This window comes from Bubalus bubalis, chromosome 12 (genome assembly GCF_019923935.1).
Source record: "Bubalus bubalis isolate 160015118507 breed Murrah chromosome 12, NDDB_SH_1, whole genome shotgun sequence".
NCBI classification, from domain to species: Eukaryota; Metazoa; Chordata; class Mammalia; order Artiodactyla; family Bovidae; genus Bubalus; species Bubalus bubalis.
The window spans coordinates 37,459,070-37,485,068 of record NC_059168.1 but is presented as its reverse complement, the minus strand read 5'-3'; the positions used below and the strand labels follow the sequence as shown (position 1 = coordinate 37,485,068).

Genomic DNA, 25,999 nt, shown 5'->3' with positions numbered 1-25,999 from the left:
CCAGGCTCCTCTGTTCATGAGGATTCCAGGCAAGAATACTGGAATGGGTTGCAATGCCCTTCTCCAGGGAATCTTCCCAATCCAGGGATTGAACCCAGGTCTTCTTCTTTGCAGGCAGATTCTTTACTGTCTGAACCACCAGGGAAGCCCTAATTACAGTCTACCTGTGGCGTGATGACCAGGTATCCTGCTCCAAACGAGTCTTACAACCAAGGATTTTTATTATAAAATGGAGCTAAATCTGTCTCTGGTAAAAGAACCTTATATCACTGTTTAGAAACTATCCTGACCCAAGTTCATGCATATTTATTTATCAAACATACATGTCAGCATTGTATTAAATAGGAAAGAAATGCTATCCTTTGCATGGTCCCTTCTTTTTAAAGCAAATACAGTCTCAAATTTACATTAGAAAGAACATCAGACATTAAATCAAAATTATCATCATGAACTTGAGCTAGACGTCTAGTCAGAGAACTTGAATATGAAATGTCATGATGCTGGGAGAGGGGTTTAGTCGCTAAGTCATGTCCTACTCTTTGTGACCCTATGGAGTGTAGCCCGCCAGTCTCCTCTGTTCATGGGATTTTCCAGGCAAGAATACTGGAGTGGGTTGCCATTTCCTTCTCCAAGGAATCTTCCCAACCCAGGGATCAAACCCATGTCTGCTGCATTGGCAGGCGGATTCTTTGCCACTGAGCCACCAAGGAAGCCCAGGAGAGGGTAGCATCTGATAAATGCAGGTGACTGAATTATTTTACAAATGGGGAAACTTTATAAAGAAATCTTTTTAGAGAATTCCCTGGTGATCCAGTGGTTGGGACTCTGGGCTTTCACTACAGGGGTCTTGGGTTTGGTCTGTGGTTTGGGAGCTAAGATCCTGCAAGTTGAGTGTCACAATCAAAAAATTTTCAAAATTGTTTTTTCAAATAAATTTTAATTTTCAAAGATAGTAGATAGTTCCTGACTGTCCTTCACTCAGTTTCCTCTAATGTTAACATATTGTGATATGTTTGTGAGAATTAAGAAATTAACACTGAGGTATTACAATTAACTAAACTACAGATTTTATTTAGATTTCACAAGTTTTTCCACTAGTGTGCTTTTGTGTTCCTGGACTCTATACAGGACCCCACATTGTATTCAGTCATTACGTTTCCTTATTCTTCAGATCTGTCATAGTTTCCTTGTCTTTCTTTGTTTTTCATGCCCTTGACAACTTTGAAGAATTCTGCTCAGATATTTTGTAGAATGCTCTTTAATTTGGGTTGTCTGATGTTTCCCCCATGATTGTAGTACGGTTTTGGGTTTTGGGGACAAATATTACAGAGATGTAGTGTCCTTATCACATCATTTCAGGGGGTATGTGATATCAACAGGACATTACTGATGTTTACCTTGATAAGTTGGTTAAGGTGGTGTCTGCCAGATTTCTCTGTTATGAAGGTACTCTTTTTCCTTTCCATATTCTGTTCTTTGGAAGCAAGTCATTAAGTCCAGGCCACTCCCAAGGGATTGGAGGTGGGACCTAAGCTTTAACTCATAGTTGAAGTTAATAAACATGGAATTATTCTATAAGGAGGATTTCTCCCTGTCCCTCATTTGTTATTTTGAGTTATAATCTAATAACTCCATTATTTCGTTGTTCAGAAGTTTCCAGCTTTGACTTGTTCAGGTTGGTGCCTATTTAACTGCCCTCATTCTATTTCCTTCCTCATTTCCTTCCTTCCTTGCTCCTTCCAATTTCTATGTTTTGGTGTACTGCTTGAATTTTCCACATTAGTATGCATATCTTCATGATCAGAAACGTATTGGTTATTTTCACTTTAATATTGGGGAGAATGATATGACCATTACTTTGATGTTCTGCCAATCAATTTCTACTTCTTAACTAATTGGCAACACTGAGAGAGCAAAGAATTTCTTACAGAAATTGCACTTCAGTGAGTGTGAAAGGTAAGTAAAATGATGCAAACTGAAACACACTTCAGTAGTTTTCAGGTGTGTTAGGTTCATTAAAAAGATTTTCCAGACAGCGGTTTCCACTCAATCATTCAGCAACACTGCCTACACATCTTTGTGGTGACACTGGGAAGACAAAAAAAAGTGGGGATGGGGCATGAGTTAGGAGTCCACACTAGGGAGGGAGGAAGCAGATAACAGTAAGAAACTCTTCTATACCTACATCATTAGCCTAGGGTAGTGTTAGACCTTGAGGACAGAAATAAAACAATACTTAAAGACTCTTGAGAATAGTGGCGGTTGAGGTCAAGGTGACAAGCCAGAAGACAACGTCCAATCAAGGTGTGGAAATGTTCTGGGAGGAAGCTAATAACCACAACAGCAAACCCTTATGAACCAGCTACTTTAAGAACCTTCCTGCTACTGCTATCTTACTAAGCAGTTACTATTATTACCATGGGGCTTCCCTCATAGCTCAGTTGGTAAAAAATCTGCTTGCAATGCAGGAGACCTGAGTTTAACATCCGGGTCGGGAATATCCCTTGGAGAAGGAAATGGCAAACCACTCCAGTATTCTTGCTTGAGATTCCCGTAGACAGAGGAGCCTGGCAGGCTACAGTCCACAGGGTTCCAAGAGTTGGACACGACTTAGGGATGAAACCACCACCATTACCAGGGCTTCCCTGGTGGCTTAGTCGGTAAAGAATCTGTCTGCAATGCAGGAGACCCAGGTGCGATCTCTGGGTCAGAAAGATCCCTTAAAGAAGGGAATGGATGGCTACCCACTCCAGTATTATTACCATATTGCAAAACTGCAGCACAGGGAGTTTACATAAGGTCCCCGAGTACACAGCTGGGGGTGAACTGGGATTGGGGCCCACTCTAGCTTTAGCACTTCAAATGCCACCCACAGGAGGCGACTTTTAAAAGAGAAAGCGCTCCACCCTCATCACTAACTCTATCACCGCCTTCCCTTGCATTTCCCCCTTTTTGGAAGTATGTGTTTTAAGGACTTATTTCTCCCACATTTCCCCGTTTAACTTTCCCTTGAGCGTACTCATGGAGGCCACTCACGCACCCAGAGTTGCAGTAATTTACTTTCTAGGAAGGGAAGTGATTTGTAAAAGCGATTATTCATCCACGCACAGCAACGCGGGTACGGCTTCGACAAAGGTTACAACTGCTGTTCCGAAGTAGGGACTTCTGAATTCCGAGTAGAGCCGCTTCCGGCGGCAACGGAAGCCGGAGAGGGACCGTTTCAGGGACGGACTGGCTGATGGACTGTCCTGCCGGTCCGGAAGGTGATCTCCGCCCCCTTCAGAATCCCGAAGTCCTGGGTCCTAGGTAGGAGCTAGGTGAGGGGCCGAGGGGTGGGTCCCTTAGCCGGGTCGTACTGGGTGGCGTGTATTCTATTTGGCCTAAAGTGTCAGCGGCACAGATGATGAACATTGCGCATTCGGGAGCCTTTCCATGATGCACCTAATCCGTGCGTGACCCTGCTTTAGGCATGATGAAGGAGTTATCCAGCCGGAAGCAGAGGGCTGCTTCCCTTCCTTGAGCGCCGCGGCAGGTGTTCCCCAGTCCCCCGCCTCCGCTGTATACGATGCTTATGGGGCTCGGGTTCCAGGTGAAGCTACCTTAGATCCGTCATTCTTGTATAGTGACTTATTTTTACCTTGCATTTGCACATAAAGTCCAAGGTTTTCAACTGTTTCATTCAGATGTTTGGACCAACGCAACTACATTACTTCCAACATCTTTTTTTTCAGGTTTCATAGTAAGAATATCCTAGCGGCAAAGGAACACCGGAATTGGGAGTCAGAAAGCTTGGGTTCTAGTTCTGACTGTCAGCAATTAGCGGTATGACTTTGGAGAAGGCTTTTTGAGCTCTCTGGACTCCATTTTCCTTTTCTATAAAACGAGAGGCTTGGAATAAGTGGCAAGTTTTCCTTCCAGTTTGGGTATTTGGTTTATTGCCGCCGCCGGCCCCCCGCCATGTGTTTTTCGAATATCTGCCTCAGTGAAATATCTGTGCTTTGGTTAATCTCCATGAAGGACCTTTCCTACCACTGCATTAATTCGTGTCCTTGTTAAATCTGGTTTTAGACTCATTAAAAAAAAAAAAAAAAAAAAAACCTACCCCCTGCCCCCAACCCGCCCGAGAAATTCTGTGCTTTTTGAGCGCTCTACTTCATCCCTCAGGGAAATGTACCCAAATAAGATTGTTTAAATGTGCCTTTCTTGAGGTGTTTAAGAATCATTATACTGGAACATTTTAGAGACAGTGAACTCCAGAGGAAGTGACTCTGGCTTCTTAAACTTTGAATCAACAACCTCAAATGCAGTCCCTAGAAGATGGTGCTAAGGAAATGTTTGCCAAGGAGAAAAGTAGTACTTCTTATGTTCTTTTAGTTGCTCCTTGCTTTAAACACTGAAAAAAAAAAAAAAAAAAATCTGTAGAAATGCAGTCTTGTGATCAGAAGAAATAGACTCAAGGAGGAAAAGACTGTACTACTGAGTTCTGAGCTATACTGTTGAGTTCGATTGTGAGTTTCTCAATAAACTCTTCTTTCATCTGAAGAGTAGTATTCAGGGGCTTCCCTGTTGGTTTTATGGTTAAGAATCCTACTGCCACTGCAGGAGACACAGGTTTGATCCCTGGTCCGGGATGATTCCTCTTGCCAAGGAGCAGCTAGGCCCATGCATTGCAACTACTGGGCCAGTGTTCTAGAGCTCCCCACTCACAACTACAGATCTCACGGGGTGCAGCTGCTGAAACCCTTGTGCCTAGAGGCTGTGCTCTGCAGTGAGAGAAGCCCCCACATTGAGAAGCCTGGGCACCTCAACTAGAGAGTAGCCCCCACTCACTACAACTAGAGCCAGCCCATGAGCAGCAACATAGACCAGCACAGGCAAAAATAAATAAATCTTAAAAAAAACAAGAGTGATCAAAAAACGTTATTCATTAGGCATTTATTGGATGCCTTCTTCCCACTCTGTTACGTCCATTTTTGGGAAAGAGCTATGGAAGAACAGAAAATGTTAGGGTTGAAAGACATTTCCAAGTAGAGAAAGCATATGCAAAGGTTCAAAGATTAGATGACGACCATCAGAGATTATATGTGGGACAGAGCAACAAAAATTGGGGAGGTAGGCATGAGGGAAATATAAGATTGTAAGAGATGAAGTGAGAGACTAACAGAAGGCAGATAATGAGCCCTTATATAGCATGTTTTGAAGTTGTATATTAAACTGTGGATAATCCCCTTCCAGCCCCCACAAAGGATGTTTAGCAAAGAGTTGATGAGTTCAAATTTGTGTTAAAAAATCACTCTAGTTATGATTTGGTTAGTTGATGTTTCAAGAAAAAAGAGCCCTTCTAAGTTATTGTGTGTCAGTGTTACTGACATACAAAATCATAAGAATACTAATAGTAATAGTTAATATCTAGAGAATACTTGGTACGACATCCCATCTCTCTGACTGGACTGTGAGCTCGCTCACGGTGGGAACCCAGTTTTACTCATTGTTGAAACACGAGCACAGCGCTTTTCGTGCAGTACATATCCTATTAACGTTTCCTAGCTTGATTTCAATATTGACCACAATATTCTTTTAAAACTTTTTTTCTTAGGAGAAACATGAACCGGAAGATACTGAAGTTGGAGAACTTGCTACGGTTTCACACTATTTGTAGGCAGCTGCACAGCCTGTGTCAAAGTAGAATGTTGGCACAGTGGAGGCACATGTTTTCATCTGCTTATGCAGTGCAGACGGCTCAGCTGTACACCCTACCCTGGCAAACAGATGCACTCCTCAGGGCTGCATTATCTCAACGTAGGCTTCTGGTGACAAAGAAGGTATTTAGAGATTTCTCTGTTATTTGATCTGAGATGAAAGTTCCTAGACTGATGAGTAGAAGTCCATTTTGAGTATTTTGTCATTTATGAAATCTTTATGCCTTAATGTTATACTCCAGGCAATCAATCTTTGTGAGGAAAGGAGGTTCTAGTTAGCTGTTTAGTAATATTGATGAATTTGATGACTTACATCAGTATATAACCGTGAATTAAGAATGCAAGATTTTAAATTTTAGTCTGAGGTTTAACTACTTATGGGAGAGTTGGTAGAACTAGGAGCCATGACTGTGGTATATATTCCAGAATAAATCTCAAAGTTTTTTCTTCCTTCTTCTTTATGCATTCTGAATATTTAATAGGAAAAAAGATCACAGAAATCTCCATTACCTTCAACAAAATCTAAAAAGGAGGTGGAGGTGTGGCTTGGAATGACTGTTGAGGAGTTGGCCAGAGCAATGGAAAAAGACATAGGTGAGCCAGATAATTTTATAAGGAAAAATAGGGAAACATTTTCCAATAAATATGGAATACCTGGTATTTTATTTGCAGTGAGATTCAGGTATTTAAGGATGAAAATTAGACTGGTGGTTTAAAAAGATGTTAAGTAATTCCAATATTTTTCACGTTAGGCAACAGTTCCTAATTAGTTTCTTGGCTCTTTGCCAAATATAGTTCTCCAAGATTTTGTTTTAATAAAAGTGGGATTTTTTAAAAATTTGAATGAAACTTTCTCAGAAGTCTTGTGGGCTATTAGAATAAGTCCAAAGGATGTTTTTGGACTGAGAGACTGTTTATACTCATTTACTTTCCCTTTGTTTATCTGTAATTTTCAAATTTTCTTCTTGCACTCATTTTGACAATATTTGTAGTGTAGTACAGGCAAAAAAATATTTGTAGTAATGACTATACAGTACAATAATTACAATACAGTGTAGTAACAATGCAACTTAAAAAAATTATTTATTTGGCTGCTCCACGTCTTGGTTATGGCATGCAGGATCTTTAGTTGCAGCATCTGGGATTTTTTTTTTTTTTAGTTGTGTTTAATTCATGATCCTAAAAGGTTTTATCTTGTTTCACCCAGACTGTGTATATGAATCTTTAATGAACACTGCTGTTGACATAGATTCACTAGAAACACACTCACGTTTAGATGAAGTCTGGATCAAAGAAGTGATAAAGAAGTCAGGAATGAAGTTAAAATGGAGCAAATTAAAACAAGACAAAGTCAGAGAAAATAAAGATGCTGTCAAAAGGTAAAATTTAACTGTGTAAATTGGGGGAAGGAGACAACATTGGTTTTTTTTTTCACACTTTTTAATGGAAAGATTTGACTTAAAATTTCTTTTGCAATTAAAATGATCTGTGAGTATATGTTAAACTTTTATTCAAAGTACTTAAAGCATCAAAAAGTGTATTTGCAGGTTATTATAAAACTCTAAGGGTTATTTTTCTTAGTTTTCTGATTTATGTGTACTGATCCTGAATTTTAAAATTTCATTCAGTTCTGCTTATTGTTATTAAGATGCCAACAGCAGGTGGGCAGTCATTGTATATATCATCATAAGTCACTGGTATGCATAGAAGAGGAAAATAGTTGTATCTAATCCGAGCTGTATGTTGGGTTTTGTTGTTAAAGGTAGTGCACAGAGGTAACTGCAAATCAGTTCATAGGCTATAAAGTGTATCTGATATTTAAGAAATGAAACTCCTTTGCTGTTAATTGTAGGCCCCAGGCAGATCCAGCTTTATTAATCCCAAGGTCCCCAGTTGTTACTATAATGGGCCATGTTGATCATGGGAAAACGACGTTACTTGACAAACTGCGAAAAACTCAAGTGGCAGCAATGGAAGCTGGAGGCATCACTCAGCACATTGGTGCCTTTCTTGGTATGAACACAAATCACTTTACAATGTGCTTGGGAACCCCACATATTATTTTATTAAACCAGGTATCATAGTATAAGTATACAAATTTAAAGTAAAAGAAAGGCTAAAGCTTAAAGCCATTAGATGAAATGTACAGCAGGTGGCTGGTAAAGGTTATTTTGTATGTAGTATAAGACGAAAATTATACCTTTTTTATTCTAGCCCATTCTTCAATTCAGTTCAGTTCAGTCGCTCAGTTGTGTCCGACTCTTTGCGACCAGTGAGCCTAAGACTCTTCAATACTAGGTTGGGATAGTGTTACCACTCGTAATTAAATAACAGCTGTCATTTGCTGAACACCTAGCATGTGCCCAGCTGTATTCTGAGAACCTTGTATGCTTTATCTTTTTTATCTTCACAACAGCATCGTGAGGTAGGTATTAGTAGTCCTATATACATGTAAAGAGGCTGAGACTTGTTTAGGTTAAGCTACTTGCTTCAAAGTACACAGCTAGTAAAGTGGCAAAGCCAGGATTTAAACCCAATGCTATAGGACTCAAATCCTGAGCTTCTAACTGTACTAAATTGCTTGTTGTTCAAAGCAGTTGTGCAGCTCTTGTTTGCTAATGTAGGAGTGGCTGCCTATACAACTATCAGTCTGTTTTTTCCTCTAGATTTCAATTGGTATTTTATTATAATATATACATTTATATTATATGTATACTGTTATACATTTATATTATAGTCTAGAAATAGGAATAGTTTGAAATGATTACGTAAAAAGAAACTCTAAAGGTCTCACTGGTATGTTATCACTTCATTGTGGATTGATGATCTGTATTGTTCTAATTAAGATTAATGGAAAGAATAAAATTATTTTGAAGAATTATTAATTGTGTTGATAAGGTCATGTATGTTCTTATTTGAGTCCTTAGTGATCTTGTATTTCTGTTTCCACAGTCTCTTTGCCCTCTGGGGAAAAGATAACCTTTCTTGATACTCCAGGACATGCTGCTTTCTCAGCAATGCGAGCCAGAGGCGCTCAGGTCACTGACATTATTATATTGGTGGTAGCTGCAGATGATGGAGTGATGAAACAAACTGTAGAATCCATTCAGCATGCCAAAGATGCTCACGGTACTGTGTGGTTGACTTCCTGTATGAGGAAGGAAGTTGCTTTTTTCCTTAAAGGATCTACTAAATAGAGTTACTGTTTTTACATGTTGCTCATTTAGTCTTCCTGGGAATTCCAGGATTATTATACCTGTTTAACAGGTAAGACTCAAAGAAAGTTGAATTGTTTTGCTAAAGACATTATCTACTAAGAAGAGTGTAGCAGGATTCAACTTGGGACTTGTGACCACAAATATAGTCCTTGCTCTACTGTTTACTTACTTGGCATGGTATAACAATTTTAACAGTCTCAAATGACTTTTGAAAAGATTTTTATCAATGAAATTTAAAACAGATATAAAAAATAAGCCTAGAATAATAAACTCCTATGTATCCATTGACTAAATTCATTAGGAGTTCCAAACAGTGATATTCTGAATTCTTCTCTAAAAAGAGACTTTTCCCTCATCTGCTTTAAATAAGTTTTTATTTGGTCAAAGGTATAAAATTGAAACTTTTGGAAATCACTTGGCTTCTTCCTTTTTTCTCCATTTAAAAATTGTAATAGTAAACACCACACATATATTTTGTACATTCATTCTTATTCTGAAATGACCTTACACTCACTGAAAAAGTACTGTTGTCTTGAGAAAATGTACCTGACAGAGTGCGTCATGTTCCCTTAGGTTTGTTGGCAAGTTTAAAAAGAAAGGTTGACAGTCATTGATCTAGTCCAGTTTTTTATTTTTCATCTCATAAAGAGGAAAACTAAGACCTAGAAGGTGGCAGGAACTTCTCCCAATTACAGTAAATTTGCATCATGTCTGCATTTGGAATCCAGTCTTCTAGCTTCTGTGTTCCTCTTGTTAATTTTTAATTTCTCAAAGTTGCTTTTGTGGAATGGGCTATGTTCTTAATGATCCTAAGGAATGTAACAAATATGAGTGCGAAATCTGTCAGGGATCCCATAACAAAGCAGTTGGTTGAGACAGGATAAATTCCTTATATCAGGCTTCCTGTACCTGTTCTCTTGGTGTCTGTTAAGTTCAAGCTCGTCGATATAGAATGTACTTTTTCCTAAAGTAGGTTGTGGATTGCATAGCTCTTTTGTGTCTGTTTTCAATTTCTGTTCCTTTGATAACTGAGAACATTGTAGACTTGGTGAAACCTAACCAGAGAATTACCTGTATTTTGTGTGAGTTCTCTAATGAGAGGGTATATTTGGTAATGACAAGTAGATGATTAGATTATTTGATTCATTCATTAAGTACACATTTATTGAGACTCTATTATGTGTCAGTCACTGAGCTAAGTGTATGAAGAAAGAGTTGCTGTAAATCCTGAAAGGAAGTTTACAATAATGACCCTTAGCCCTTGGTGAGATGTTGGGTTTTAACAGTGAGTTAAAAGCTTCTGAAAAGAAGAGGCGGATGATCTAGTGGTGGTGGTGGTTGTTCAGTTGCCAAGTCGTATTTAACTCTTTGTCACCCCATGGACTGTAGCATGCCAGGACTTCCTGTTCCTCACCATTTCCCAGAGTTTGTCCAAGTTCATGTCCATTGAAGCAGTGATGCCATCCAACCATCTCACCCTCTGTCACCCTCTTCTCCTTCTGTCTTCAGTCTTTCCAAGCATCAGGGTCTTTTCCAACAAGTTGACTGCATCAGTTGGCCAAAGTATTGGAGCTTCAGCTTCAATATTAGTCTTTCCAGTGAGTATTCAGGGTTGATTTCCTTTGGGATTGACTGGTTTGATCTCCTTGCTGCCCATGGGACTCTCAAGAGTCTTCTCCAGCACCACAATTCAGTTCAGTTCAGTCACTCAGTCGTGTCCGACTCTTTGCCACCCCATGAATCACAGCACGCCAGGCCTCCCTGTCCATCACCAACTCCTGCAGTTCACTCAAATTCACGTCCATCGAGTCAGTGATGCCATCCAGCCATCTCATCCTCTGTTGTCCCCTTCTCCTCCTGCCCCCAATCCCTCCCAGCATCAGGGTCTTTTCCAGTGAGTCAACTCTTCTCATGAGGTGGCCAAAGTATTGGAGTTTCAGCTTCAGCTTCAGTCCTTCCAATGAACACCTAGGACTGATCTCCTTTAGGATGGACAGGTTGGATCTCCTTGCAGTCCAAGGGACTCTCAAGAGTCTTCTCCAACACCACAGTCCAAAAGCATCAGCTCTCTTCACAATCCAGCTCTCATATCCATACATGACCACTGGAAAAACCATAGCCTTGGCTAGACGGACCTTTGTTGGCAAAGTAATATCTCTGCTTTTCAATATGCTGTCTAGATTGGTCATAACTTTCCTTCCAAGGAGTAAGTGTCTTTTAATTTCATGGCTGCAGTCACCATCTGCAGTGATTTTAGAGCCCCCCAAAATAAAGTCTGACACTGTTTCCCCATCTGTTTCCCATGAAGTGACGGGACCAGATGCCATGATCTTCGTTTTCTGAATGTTGAGCTTTAAGCCAACTTTTTCACTCTCCACTTTTACTTTCATCAAGAGGCTTTTTAGTTCCTCTTCACTTTCTGCCATAAGGGTGGTGTCATCTGCATATCTGAGGTTATTGATATTTCTCCTGGTTATCTTGATTCCAGCTTGTGCTTCTTCCAGCCCAGCATTTCTCATGATGTACTCTGCATATAAGTTAAATAAGCAGGGTGACAATATACAGCTAAAAAGCATCAATTCTTTGGCACTCTGCTATCTTTATGGTCCCACTCTTACATCCATACATGACTACTGGAAAGACCATTGCCTTGACTATACAGACCTCTGTTGGCAAAGTGATATCTTTACTTTTTAATACACTGTCTAGGTTTGTGATAGCTTTCCTGCCAAGAAGCAATCATTTTCTAATTTCATAGCTGCAGTCACCATCTGCAGTGATTTTAGAGCCTAAGAAGAGGAAATCTCACTGCATGCACATTTTCCCCTTTATTTGCTATGAAGTGATGGGACCGGATGACATTATCTTAGTTTTTTGAATGTTGAGTTTTAAACCAGCTTTTTCACTTGCTTCTTTCACCTTCATCAAGACATCTTCACTTTCTGCCATTAGGATGGTATCATCTGCATGTCTGAGGGTGTTGATACTTCTTCCAGCAATCTTGATTCCAGCTTGTAACTCATCCAGCTCAGCATTTCTCATGGTGTACTCTGCATACAAGTTAAATAAACAGGGTGACAATATACAGTCTTATACTCCTTTCAATTTTGAACCATTCATTTGTTCCAAATGAGGTTCTAACTGCTGCTGCTTGACCTGCATACAGGTTTCTCAGAAGACAGGTAAAGTATGTGTTAGTCACTTAGTCGTGTCCTACTCTTTTTGACCCCATGGACTGTAGCCCACCAGGCTCCTCTGTCCGTGGAATTCTCCAGGCAAGAATACTGGAGTGGGTTGCCATTTCCTTCTCCAGAGACAGGTAAGGCGGTCTGTTATTCCCATCTCCTTAAGAGTTTTCCACAGTTTGTTATGATCCACACTGTCAGAAGCTTTAGTGTAGTCAAGGAAACAAAGGTAGATGTTTTTTTGGAATTCCCTTGCTTTCTCTATGATCCAGCAAATGTTGGTAATTTGATCTCTGGTTTCTCTGCCTTTTCTAAACCCACCTTGAACATCTGAAGTTCTTGGTTCACATACTGCTGAAGCCTAGCTTGAAGGATTTTGAGCATAACCTTACTAGTATAGGAGATGTGTGCAATTGTCTGATGGTTTGAACATTCTTTAGTGTTGCCCTTCTTGGGAACTGGGATGAAGACTGACCTTTTCCAGTTGTGAGGCCATTGCTTGGTTTTCCAAATTTGCTAACATATTGAATGCAGCACCTTAACAGCATCATCTTTTAGGATTTGCAATGGCTCTGCTGAAATCCCATCACCTCCACTAGCTTTGTTGGCAGCAGTGCTTCCTAAGGCCCACTTGACTTCACACTCCAGAATGTCTGGCTCTGGGTGAGTGACCACACCATCTTGGTTATCCAGTTCATTAAGAATTTTTTGTACAGTTCTGTGTATTCTTGCCATCTCTTCTCGATCTCTTCTGCTTCTATTGGGTCTTTACCATTTCTGTCCTTTCTTATACCTGTCTTAGATGGGTTCCTTTGATATTTCCAGTTTTCTTGAAGAGATCTCTAGTCTTTCCCTCCCCTTCTGTTGTTTTCCTCTTATTTCTTTGCATTGTTCACTGAACAACTGCTTGTTATTTTTGAAACTGTGCGTTCAGTTGGGTGTACCTTTCCCTTTCTCTGTTGCTTTTTGCTTATTTCCTCAGCTATTTGTAAGGCCTCCTCAGACAACCACTTTGCCTTCTTGCATTTCTTTTTCTTTGGAATGATTTTGTTCACTGCCTCCTGTACAGTATTGCAAACCTTTGTCCATAGTTCTTCAGGCACTCTGTTTACTAGATCTAATCCCTTGAATCTATTCATCACCTCCACTGTATATTTATAGAAGATTTGATTTAGTTTGTACTTGACTGGCCTAGTGGTTTTACTTGCTTTCTTTAGTTTAAGTCTGAATTTTGCTCTGAGGAGCTGATGATCTGAGCCACAGTCAGGTCCAGGTCTTGTTTTTGCTGACTGTTTAAAGCTTCTCTGTCTTCATCTACAAAGAATGTAATCAATCTGATTTCTGTATTGACCATTTGCTGATGTCTGGACGTAAAGATGTCTCTAGTGTTGTTGAAAAAGATTGTTTGCTATAACCAGTGCATTCTTTTGTCAGAATTCTGTTAGCCGTTACCCTGCTTCATTTTGTACTCCAAGGCCAAACTAGCCTGTTACTCCAGGTATCTGTTGACATCCTACTTTTGCATTCCAATTTTTATGATAAATAGGACACCTTTTTTTGGTGTTAGTTCTAGGAGGTCTTGTAGGTCTTCATAGAACTGATCAACTTCAGCTCTTTTGGCATAGGTGGTTGGGGCATAGATTTGGATTACTGTGATATTGAATGGTTTGCCTTGGAAATAAAATAAGATCATTCTGTCATTTTTGAGATTGCACCCAAGTACTGCATTTCAGATTCTTGTTGATTATGAGGGCTTCTCCATTTCTTCTATTAGCTTCTTGCTCACAGTAGTAGATTTAATGGTCCTCTGAATTCAATTCTTCCATTCCCGTCCACTTTAGTTCACTGATTCCTAAGATACTGTTGTTTATTCCTACCATCTCCTGCTTGACCACCTCCAATTTACTTTGATTCATGGACCTAACATTCCAGGTTCCTATGCAATACTGTTCTTTACAGCATCAGATTTTACTTATATCCCCAGACACATCCACAACTGAGAGTCATTTCTGCTTTGGCCCAGCTGCTTCATTCTTTCTGGAGTAACTGTCCTCCGCTCTTCCCCAGTAGCCTATTGGGCACCTTCTGTTCTGCGGAGCTCACTTTTGGTGTCATATTTTTTTGTCTTTTCATACTGTTCATGGGGTTCTCCAGGCAAGAATACTGCAGTGGTTTGCCATTCCCTCCTCCAGCGGATCATGTTTTGTTAGAACGCTCCACTGTGACCTGTCCATCTTGGGTGGCCCTGCATAGCTTCATTGAGTTACACAAGCCCCTTCACCACGACAAGGTGGTGACCCATGAAAGGGTGATCTCGTGGTAGAGTTGGATTAAAATCTTCTCTTGATCTTTTTTTCTGGAAATTATCTCTAGTGTAGTTGCTGATCCTGCTTTCAGGTTTAAGGATAGGCCTTTCTCTGCCCTTAATACTGTTGTGGTTTTGTTTTTTAATCATCGTTAATTGTCTAGTCTTAATTCAGAATCTTACACTTGCTGTTTTGACATCTCTTATCTGGAATCCTTCATGTGTAGAAAGCAGGGTAGGGTGGGTCTAAAGTGGGTCTTTTGTTAGATAAATACAGTCACTGAGTCAAGAGAAAGCCAGAAAATTTTGTGTTTTGATGTGAATACCTGGAGTTGAAGTGCCATCATTTGCACTCTTAACTCTGTTTCTTTCAGTTCCTATTGTCCTTGCCATAAGCAAATGTGACAAAGCTGAGGCGGATCCTGAGAAAGTGAAGAAAGAACTGCTAGCATACGATGTGGTGTGTGAGGATTATGGAGGTGACGTTCAAGCAGTGCACGTCTCTGCGCTCACGGTGAGTACAGGTGTGTCGAGATGAGAGTGCTGCGTGAAATGCACGGGGTGCCTTGTAGCTCAAGAACATTTTGACCCACAGAATTTCTGTCATCATTTAAAAATTCTCTCAGAACTCAGTAAAGCTGGTGCCTTTATCCTGGTTTGGCAGATTAGAAATTAGTCTCAGAAAGGTCAGTCACCAGTCCATGAGAATCAGGCTTAAACTGTGCTTTACTTATTATGAGATACTTAGAATGAGGAGAGTAAGTGGTAAATGTTGTAGGGATAGATAGGATAATAGTAGGCTAAAGACTATTTTAAGCAGAAATGAAATTTGGTTGGTAATAAAAAAGTGCCTGTTTTTAAGTGAAAAGTTATAGACTAGGTCTTAGGGCACTTAAGAGAGATTTGACAAGTAAAACTTTTTACTAATACAGTGTTGTAATATTTGGATTCATTCTGTTATTGATTGATCCAGTGCTTCTATGAGTTAAATAACTATAAGTTTTATAGTGTTATTTGTGATGAATTCCATTTTCTTTTCATTACCAATTATTCTTTTTAAAATAATTTTACTTATCTGTTTATTTTTTCTGTGCTTTTATTTTTTCTGTGCTGGGTCTTCATTGCTGCTCAGGCTTTTATAGTTTTGGCAAGCAGGGGTTACTTTCTAGTTGCGATATGACGGCTTCTCATGGCAGTGGCTTCTCTTGTTGCTGTTCCCGGGCTCTGGAGCACAGGTTCAGTAGTTAGAGCTTACCGGCTTAGTTGCTCCTTGGCATGTGAGATCTTCCTGATCAGGGACCGAACCCTTGTCTCCTGCATTGGCAGGCAGATACTTTACCACTGAGCCACCAGGGAAGCCCATTAAATGACCAGTTATTCTTTTCTGGATAAAAAAACACCAAAGAAACTCAGTGCCTGTTGTGTGACAGCACGTTCCAGCTCTCTTGTCCTCTACGGGTAGCTACTAAGTAACAGTTTTCTTTTTTGTTCAGTCTGACCATATTCCATGGTTTACTCCTAATATGGACTTTTTTCCTTCTGATCATTCACTGAAGAAATTTTACTTTATTTGGCCACCTTCCTCCAGTTAAGTCTCATTTTATCTTTACTTTTCCTAAATTTATTCCTCCAAGATGATTAGAAGTTATGCCTCCATTAATAATAAAACTTTGCCTCTTTTTTTCTGAAACTCATAAAATGCCACCTTACTTTTTTATCTTTCTACTGTACCTTGATTTCTACTCCACTCTGAAAACTGGCTGGCAAGAAGAGAACATTTGAAGACATGACTGCTTTTTCTGCCTAGATACCATCAGATGAGTGCATAGATAGATGTGACTCTGCTTACATAAACTTGAACGCATGGCAGATATGATTCCTGGGGAGTGGAGGTAAGAGAGTAGCAGGGAAGTAAGATGAGGCCTTCTTTTCCAAGATGGAATAGGGGACTTTACATGCAAAGAAACAACCCCAACTCTCCTTTTCAGAGCAGCATTTTGTAAACTGAAATAAATACTAGGGATTAAATAGATGGGTAAACAAGACCAGTCCTGGGTGTTCATTGGAAGAACTGATGCTGAGGCTGAAACTACAATACTTTGGCCACCTCATGTGAAGAATTGACCCATTGGAAAAGACCCTGATGCTGGGAGGGAAATTAGGGGCAGAAGGAGAAGGGGACGACAGAGGATGAGATGGCTGGATGGTATCACCGACTCGATGCACATGAGTTTGGGTGAACTCCAGGAGTTGGTGATGGACAGGGAGGCCTGGCGTGCTTCGATTCACGGGGTTGCAAAGAGCCGGACGCAACTGAGCAACTGAACTAACTAACTAAGCAGAGTGTTTAGTTAGTTTTGTTAAGGTTGTCTATATTGTTTCACACTTTGTAACAACTGTGAGCAGTCTCTTAGCTGACATGGACAATGGAAAACTCTCTTGCTCATCAATTCCAGTTGCATCACTAGTTAATCAGCTACATGATCTTGGAGCCTTAGAAAGCACAATAAACAGAGATCATTAAAGGTGAAAGAGTCATCTAATCTAGCTCCTTCAATTTACAATTGAGGAAAGGCAATTCAGAGAGTGGAGAAGGAAATGTACACCCACTCCCGTGTTCCTTGCCTGGAGAATCCCATGGACAGAGGAGCCTGGTGGGCTGCAGTCAAGTCCATGGGGTCACAAAGAATTGGACACGACTGCGTGACTGAACAACAACTAATGCAGAGAGGTGAAGTGATTTTCAAGGTTGCACAGCTGAGTAGTTAGAGTGTAGCTTATAGCCTGGGTCTAGTCAGTGCTTTGTCTCCTCATTTATTTAATAAGAATAAGTAGTAGTTCATTGAATTCTTGAGTGATCAAAATGAAATCAGTGAAAGCTTATTTAATTGTCCAGAACTTCAAATGTAAAGTAGCATTGTAAAGAAAGTGAGAGGAAGAAAACTCATCTGTGGAAGCTAAGGAATGAGGGTGAAAGAAGCATATGTTTATAAAAGGGTATTGACAAGCACTAGTACCTATTCTTTGAAAAATAATACAGCCACCACTCCTTGCAAGATCTGTCCCAGGGTCAGAGTTTTCTTGCATCTCTCTTTTCTTCCTTCCTTTCCTCCCTCCCTCCCTCCCTTCCTTCTTTCCTTCCTTCTTATAGGTTAATTTCTGTTTTTTATGCTTAAAGAGAAAAGTATCGCTGTCAGGGATTGTTTGACTTTCTGATCCTGGTATTTACATTTACAGATAATATTTATTAATGTATATTAACAACTCCTTTTTGTTTGTTTTTAAGGGTGAAAACATGATGGCTTTGGCAGAGGCAACTATTGCTCTTGCAGAAATGTTGGAATTGAAAGCAGACCCTACTGGTGCAGTTGAAGGAACAGTAATAGAATCTTTCACAGACAAAGGAAGAGGGTAGGTCTGTTAAAATGCATACTTTCTAATAATTTTATTTCATTGTTTTTGTGACCTGATTATATAACCATATATTATTATAAGGATTGCATATTATTAATACATGAACAGTATTTTCAAAGCATTTGTTTTAAAAGGTGTTTATTGCACTGCTACACAGAACCCAACATGCAGTTATCAAGACACCATAGCAACTATGTGTACACATTTAGTAGTCCTATTTAGGTGACTTAGTAGTTCAATTTGTTTGATTTTTGTTTTTTTCCCCACTGACTTAGCTGAATTGGTAAAATCTTATAGGCTAACATAAATTAGAATGAAATAGCAATTGTTGCATTTTTGGGTTTCTAAATCCTTTATGTCCTTACCCATTAATATATAGTAAGATTGTTGGAATAGTGTTCTCATCTTTAATTTCCCTCCTTATTAGCAGAAGAGGTCTTTTCACTGCTTAACTTATTAGTTATAGAAAGAGGATTAGGATTTTGTCAAAATACTCAGCTATCTGCACCCTTCACCACCATAACCTTACAAGAAATATTTTTGTGTGTTTTCTTCTTTTTTTAAATTGTGGTAAAAGGTACATAATATTAAATAACCATCTTAACCGTTTTTAAATGTACAGTTCAGTAGTCTTAAGTATATTCATATTGTTGTGCAACAGATCTCTAGAACTCTCCTCTTGCGAAACAAACTATTCCCATATAGTGTTAATTTCCCATTTCCCTTCCCCCACCCTTTGGCAACACCTTTCAGTAGTGTTTCTGTGCTTTTCAGTGCTTCAGATATTTTGTATGAGTGGAATCATATAATATTGTCCTTTTTGACTAACTCATTTCACTTAGCATAATGTTCATTTAGGAGGTTCACCCATATTCTAGCATGCAACAGGATTTTTTTTTCTTTTTCAAGGTTATATATTACTGCATTATATGTATATACTGCATGTTCTTTATTGATTCTTCCATTAATGGACACTTAGGTTACAATTATGAAAAATGTTTTCATAGTATGAAAATTGAATAGGTTGAAGGCAGGAGGAAAAGGGGACGACATTGGATGAGATGGTTGGGTGGCATCACTGACTCAGTGGACATGAGTATGAGGAAACTCTGGGAGATGGTGAAGGAAGGGGAAGCCTGGCGTGCTGCAATCCATGGGGTCACAAAGAGTTGGACACGAATGAGCAACTGAACAGAAAATAGTATGAAAAATTATTTGAGAAGTTAAGAAGTGATAGAATTAACCCTGTTTGTTCATATTAATAAATATTTTGTAATCTCTTAAAGGTATCTTGACTTGAGAAAGTGCTATTACATCCTGATTATGGCATTAAGAATATATGCTTTTATTTTCATATTAGTCCTGTTACTACAGCTATAATTCAAAGAGGAACTTTGAGAAAAGGCTCCATTCTGGTTGCTGGAAAGAGCTGGGCAAAAGTACGCTTAATGTTCGATGAAAATGGCAGAGCAGTCCATGAGGCCTATCCTAGCATGCCAGTGGGAATCATAGGCTGGAGAGACCTCCCTTCTGCAGGAGATGAAATTCTTGAAGTAGAATCTGAGGTATATTAAGCTTAATTCCTATAATGTAGAATATGATATAGTGATTTAAAATGTCAGTCTATAATGTTACAATACAAAATAAGTAATGTTAATCCAGTACTATAACATGTGTGAGTGGCCAGTGATGTCATTTTAGAGTTTGGCTGTAGAATTTTTAGCAATTTGAGATTGGATTTTTAAATAATTTCAAATTTACACAAAGCCTCCATATTAAAGTTTTAATTGGTGGTTTCATATATGAGTTAAGCTAATTTTATAGTGGAGGAAAAAACCAGCAGTTATTGGTTTCTGTTAAGTAATTCCCTTTCTCCCCCTGTAAAGCCAAGGGCACGTGAAGTTGTTGACTGGAGAAAGTATGAGCAAGAACAGGAGAAAAATAAAGAGGATTTAAAATTAATAGAAGAAAAGCGAAAGGAACACCAAGAAGCACATCGGAAAGACCGCGAGAAGTATGGCACTGTGCACTGGAAGGAGAGGTCATATATAAAGTACAGAGAAAAAAGACAGCAGCAGCCCTTAAAGCCGAAAGAGAAACTAGAAAGAGATTCAAATGTGCTTCCTATAATTGTTAAAGGTGACTTTTACAAGATTTTACAACTCATTTTTTGTCATTTTTTCATATTTTGTCATTCTCTTATTAATTTGGACCATAAGCTGAAATGATTTCAGTATTTTGGAAGGGAATTTTTAAAAGCTGAGATATAATTGACATGTAACATTTTCATAATGATTCAATATTTGTATATATGGTGAAATGACCACCATAGTAAATCTAGTTAGCATCTCTCACTAATACATAAATAAAATTTTTCTTGAACACTTTTAAGATTTGCTCTGTTAGCAGCTTTCAAATAAGCAATGCAGTATTATTAACTATAGTCACTATGCTGTATATTACATCCCCATTACATATTTATTTTATAGCTGGAATTTTGTACCTTTTGACCCTCTTCACCCTTTTTGCCCGCCTCCACTGGGGGAGATTTCCTTAAACAATTTTCTTGTGACTTTTGCTGTAAATGTATATCTGGTTCATTATACTTTGTTCAGCTAAGAAGGTATTTATCATGCTAAACCTAAATAAGAATATATTCCATGATAAATGCCATTCTAGTTACTGCTTTAAATAGATTATTATAATTTTGAGTCTGTTAATTCCTAACTCCTAACATCAATATTTTTAAACTTTTGCTGCATTTAGGTGATGTTGATGGTTCTGTTGAAGCCATTTTGAACGTTATGGATACCTATGATGCTTCACATGAGTGTGAACTAGAATTGGTACATTTTGGTGTGGGTGATATTAGTGAAAATGATGTCAACCTTGCTGAAACATTTCATGGTAAGTTTCCCATTTCCTGTTTAACTGTGTTCCCTAGAACACGCTCTGAACCTTTCACTTTTGTCTTTTTTGCTGGCTGCTGACACCTGACATTTACTCCCCATCCACATTCCCCTTCCTGTTGGCAGTCCAGTCCCAGCTCGCGATTGCATCCTGCACAGGATGTGCAGTACTGCAGGCCCAGCCCCGCTGGTCATTGTTGTACTGAACTCTTGGGGAACTATTTCAAGCCCCAGGAGTGCTTCTTGATGTTTTTTTTTCCCAGTGTACCATTACTGCCACCTCATCTCACCCAGATCCCAAACTAAACCAAGCTTGGTCCTCTCTTTCACTTAGATTTTTGAATGCTCCTGAAATCTGCAGTCAACCTATTCAGTGTTATCTTTTACTTTTGACTGCCTATTTTTGTTCACTTGTAATTTTATAAATTATATTTTTCTTAGATCAAAAGCTCCTTTTAGCTTTAAATACCTCGAAAGCAAGGGGACTATTTATAAGTCAAACTTACGTTATACAGAATGGGAACTCATGACTGCATGACTGTCACTTTGACTAGGTTTAACATCTAGGCAAAGCACCGATTTTACTGAATTAGTGAATCATTTAGGAAGGAGGTACTTCATGACCTAACTTTATTAGAATTAGTTGTTACCTCTACTACTGAAATGGTGTCTTCCATAATGCTAGCTATTTCAAAGTCCTTTATGGGCACTGACTATACTATTAATGTAAATAGCGTGGTGTGTTGAACGATTTCTTAATGACAAGATTTTCAAGGTGGTTGTGTTTTTCTCCTGACTAAGCCATTTGCTTTAATTTTTTCCCTTATTTTAAGGAAAGTGTTTTGCTTTTGCTTCCCCCATTTGTTCTTTGGTAAAATGGTCAGCTCCATGGTACTTCTTTGATTTCTTAAATAACTCTTGAACTTTTCTAATTAAGTAACTACAGTTGACACTTGAACAACATGGTTTTGAACTGTGGGTCCACTTATACATGGATTTTTTTCAGTAGTAAATATTATAGTACTACAAGATCTGAGGTTGTAGATCTGAGGAAGAACCATATTTATATGGAGGGCCAACTGTAAGTTACTCTTGGATTTTCACCTGTCTGGAGGATCAGCATCCCTAACACCTGTGTTGCTTAAGGGTCATGTGTTTTTTTAACATCGTTTGGTCGGCTGAACACTTCAGAGCAAAGCACAAAAGTTGTGGGCTATAAGATTGTAATTCATAACAATTATTAAAATAATGTAATAATACTTTAGCTATAATCATTTTTTTTATTTCTCTGGTGTAAAAATTAACATTTAGCGTATCACCCTGCACCTTTTGGGAGAAGGCAATGGCACCCCACTCCAGTACTCTTGCCTGGAGAATCCCATGGACGGAGGAGCCTGGTGGGCTGCAGTCCATGGGGTCGCTACGAGCCGGACACAACTGAGCGACTTCACTTTCACTTTTCACTTTCTTGCACTGGAGAAGGAAATGGCAACCCACTCCAGTTCTTGCCTGGAGAATCCCAGGGACGGGGGAGCCTGGTGGGCTGCCGTCTATGGGGTCGCACAGAGTCAGACACAACTGAAGCGACTTAGCAGCAGCAGCAGCTGCACCTTTTGGGCACTTTAAACGTTTCCTAAACGAACATTAAACATCATAAAGAACACTTAAAAATCAAAGAAATTTTCCTTGTTTAGCAAGACATAACAGAATTTATATTTTTATTAATTTGAAAACTAGCTTTCATGAGAAAATATAGAATTTCTCTCTCCTACTTGCTTTTAACTTAAATAGAAGCAAAAAATTTAGATTTTGAGTTTTTGCTTGAAAGACTGTTTAATGCAATATTTGTGCTACTTTATTTATGCTTTCCAGGTGTTATATACGGCTTCAATGTGAATGCAGGCAATGTTATCCAGCAGTTGGCTGCAAAAAAAGGAGTAAAAATTAAACTTCACAAAATCATTTACCGTCTTATTGAAGATTTGCAGGAAGAACTGAGCAGCAGGTTGCCCTGCATTGTGGAAGAGCACCCAATAGGTGAGTGTTCAGTGAATGGTACTTCTAAACATTCATACCTTATAACACTTGAAAGCAAAGTTTAAGGGGAAATGTATTTCACTGTTTAAATATGTTCACTCTTCCAACACATATCCTGTGTTCTAGAAAAAATGACTACTGTAGATAAGGGTTCAGCATAATTTCATCTGAATTATAAACACCTGGCCTCTGTAAGGTGTTATGCTTTGGCTGTGAGGATATAAAGGCAATAAGGCAGTAAGAATGTGCCCTCTAGTTAGATATAAACAACTCATAATACGAAGTAGACTGGATGGAGGCATAAAGGTTAATAGTGTTGTGGAAGGAGCCATTGATTGTGTCCTGCAACTGGCAGAGAAATCCACCATAAGAAAACTTACATTAAATATTTAACATTTAAAATTATTTTCTCTAACATATCCTTTGGCCAGATTAAAGGCTAAAATTAAGATGGACTGAATCATTTTATGTTTTTTCCTCCCCACATCCAGATTTTCTTGGTTAACTTGTAATTTTGGTGATAGTTTTTTAAGTTTCCTGAAAAATTACTGGAAAAGTATACAGGACTCACTTCCAGTTCATTTGTTTACATTTTGCCCCATTTGCTTTAGCCCACCCCCTTCCTCCATACACAGTTTTTTCCTGGGCCATTTAATTGTAAATTTGAGGTATTGTATTCATTTGCCCCTAAATACTGGGTTGACCAAAAAGTTTGTTTGTAAAAACCCAAACGAACATTTTGGCCTACCCAGTGTTTGTTATTTTCTAAAACCACAAATATCAAACTTAGGAAATTGAACATTAATACTGTAAGTCAACAGTCCATGTTCATTGTTTCTATAATGTACTTTATAGCTATATATTTTTCCCCTGGTCCAGGATGACAGATTTTCTTTTTTTTTTAATATTTGGCTGCACCAGGTCTTGGTTGCAGCATGTGGGATCCAGCTCCCCGACCAGGGATTATACCTGGGTCCCTGGCATTGGGAGCATGGAGTCTTAGCCACTGGACCACCAGGGATGTTCCTTGTTCTTGTCTTTTTTGACCTTGACATTTTTCAAGTGTTATAGGCCAGTGCGGAGAAGGCGATGGCACCCCACCCCAGTACTCTTGCCTGGAAAATCCCATGGACGGAGGAGCCTGGTGGGCTGCAGTCCATGGGGTCGCAAAGAGTCGGACACGACTAAGCGACTTCACTTTCACTTTTTACTTTCATGCATTGGAGAAGGAAATGGCATCCAGTGTTCTTGCCTGGAGAATCCCAGGGACGGGGGAGCCTGGTGGGCTGCCGTCTGTGGGGTCGCACAGTCGGACACGACTAAAGCGACTTAGCAGCAGCAGCAGCAGCAGCATAGGCCAGTGACTTTGTTAAATGTACTTTAATTTGGATTTGTCTGTTTACTCATGATGAGACAGTATTTGCATTTTTGGTCCACAATGCAGATTTATTTTAGGCTCTTCTGACCTGCTAAACATGATCACACAGAGATTTATTATGTTCTTGTGGTAAGAGCAATTTGGAAAAGTAATATGAGGATTTCTAGGAGGAAGTGAACACCAAATAGCAGTAACCCTAGAAAACTAGTACATTCTAGTGTGTGATACCATGTCGTATTGGAATGTTTCAAATTTCAGTCAGTAAAAAAACTGAGTTAAGTCAGAGATTTAGTACTCTTAAGTGTGTATAATCTACCAGTGGTGAGCTTAATAAGATGATCCAGTTGAGAAACTGTATTGAAGGATGACTGAGAACTAGCTTTTCACGAAGTAGACAGAAATTACACTCAATTTACAATCAACTGTTAGCATCTTCTACTGCATTTTATTCAGCCAAAACAGTAAACATGTTTCTTTTGTTCATTCTTTTGGTAAGTACATTTCCAAGGATTTTTATGCTTTTATTTCTAATATTGGCCAGGAAAATAGAGTGGTGGAATCAGAGAAAATCGGGACTTCTTTACCAGAGTTTGTATTTTTTTCCTCACGCCTTTAATTTTTGCTGTGCAGAATGTCAGAAATTACGTATTTGTCAGAATTTCTGTTTTCAGTGTACTTAATGTTCTCTTCTTCCTAAAGGTGAGGCTTTTATACTAGCTACCTTCTCTGTAACAGAGGGGAAGAAAAAAGTTCCTGTGGCTGGCTGCAGAGTCCAAAAGGGACAGATAGAAAAGCAAAAAAAATTTAAGTTAATCCGCAATGGACATGTTATTTGGAAGGGTAAGCAACATAAAACTGTTTCTATTATATCCAGTCACTAAAAACCTGATTGCGGGTTACTATCTGAGGTCCTTCTCTACCCTAGTCTTAGCTCAGGTCACCTCTTGCTAACTTGTATCTGGCCTCTGGTCCCAATGATTCCCACAGGATTGTTAGTTCCCGTCTTGATTTTCTAAGGTTCTAAAAATTGACCCCAAACTACCTTTCCAGCCACGTGTGCTAAGTTGCTTCAGTTGTGTCTGGCTCTTTGTGACCCTGCAGACTAAGGCCCACCAGACTGTCCAGTTTTTCAGCAAGAATACTGGAGTGGGTTGCCATGCCCTTCTCCAGGGGCTCTTCCAGACCCAGGGACTGAGCCCATGTCTTATATCCCGCACTGGGCAGGCAGGCTCTTTACTAGGGCCACCTGGGAAGCCCTTTGAGCCATGTCTACTTACTTCCATCCTCTAACCACCTTTGCCTGCAGTGTCATCCTGGTTTAGCTCATCCAAGTCCCGAGAACCACCCCATCCCTTGCAGCGTTACCTTTAAAAAGGAAGATTACTACAGCCACGTAACTTTTCTACCCTTTTCCTTGGTATTTAGCCCCATCATGTAACGTGGAAGAAGTGTAAAACCTGTATAATTTTCCTTGTAGTCTGCCGTTGTAGCAGACAACAGTACTTGCTGGATACTTATTTGTTGACTATATGAACCCTATATTTTCTTTTTTCCCCTAAAGGCTCATTAATCTCACTGAAACACCATAAAGATGATACTTCAGTTGTCAAAACTGGAATGGATTGTGGTCTTAGTTTGGATGACGAAAAGATAGAATTTAAAGTGGGAGATGCTATTATTTGTTACGAAGAAAAAGAAGTTCCAGCCAAGACTTCTTGGGATCCAGGATTTTAAAATTATTTAAAAATATATAAATGATTAAATGTTTTTGTCTTATTATAGAGCAACTAGTTTTGTTTTCCTGAAGGTATAGTTCACCACTCACTTCTGGTCAAAAAGCTCTACCAAGCTTTA

At 39.2% G+C, this 25,999-nt stretch overlaps 1 protein-coding gene and 1 long non-coding RNA gene across 7 annotated transcripts; one reads left to right on the top strand and one right to left on the bottom strand.

Moving 5' to 3' along the window:
• Positions 1–1,873: 1,873 nt before the first annotated feature.
• LOC123464766 lies at positions 1,874–3,155 on the bottom strand. Its single transcript, XR_006639791.1, has 2 exons — positions 3,041–3,155; positions 1,874–2,088 (listed from the first exon to the last, which is right to left on the bottom strand). It is a non-coding gene; the product is annotated as an uncharacterized LOC123464766 (long non-coding RNA).
• MTIF2 (mitochondrial translational initiation factor 2) lies at positions 3,152–25,926 on the top strand. Of its 6 annotated transcripts, none has more exons than XM_006068882.4 (15): positions 3,170–3,306; positions 3,732–3,822; positions 5,597–5,822; positions 6,182–6,293; positions 6,907–7,078; positions 7,552–7,712; positions 8,652–8,828; positions 14,782–14,921; positions 17,694–17,818; positions 19,182–19,386; positions 19,708–19,960; positions 20,588–20,728; positions 22,603–22,767; positions 24,845–24,985; positions 25,707–25,926. In XM_006068882.4, exons 3-15 carry the CDS (start codon positions 5,604–5,606, stop codon positions 25,877–25,879), a joined length of 2,184 nt encoding a protein of 727 aa, XP_006068944.3. In that variant the 5' UTR covers positions 3,170–3,306; positions 3,732–3,822; positions 5,597–5,603; the 3' UTR covers positions 25,880–25,926. The 6 variants fall into 6 exon arrangements, with proteins under 6 accessions (XP_006068943.3, XP_006068944.3, XP_044781851.2 ...); XM_044925916.2 differs by having other exon boundaries at positions 3,732–3,901; XM_006068881.4 differs by lacking the exon at positions 3,732–3,822 and having other exon boundaries at positions 3,152–3,306.
• The last annotated feature ends 73 nt before the right edge of the window (positions 25,927–25,999 follow it).

What these genes read in the sequence shown, in the direction of transcription:
- MTIF2 (XM_006068881.4), top strand. Translation starts at nt 3,239, where the DNA reads ATGGACTGTCCTGCCGGTCCGGAAGGTGATCTCCGCCCCCTTCAGAAT. An exon ending in CCCGAAGTCCTGGGTCCTAG is followed by an intron (nt 3,307 to 5,596) that starts GTAGGAGCTAGG and finishes TTTTTTTCTTAG; the next exon opens with GAGAAACATGAACCGGAAGA. An exon ending in TGTGGAAGAGCACCCAATAG is followed by an intron (nt 22,768 to 24,844) that starts GTGAGTGTTCAG and finishes TTCTTCCTAAAG; the next exon opens with GTGAGGCTTTTATACTAGCT.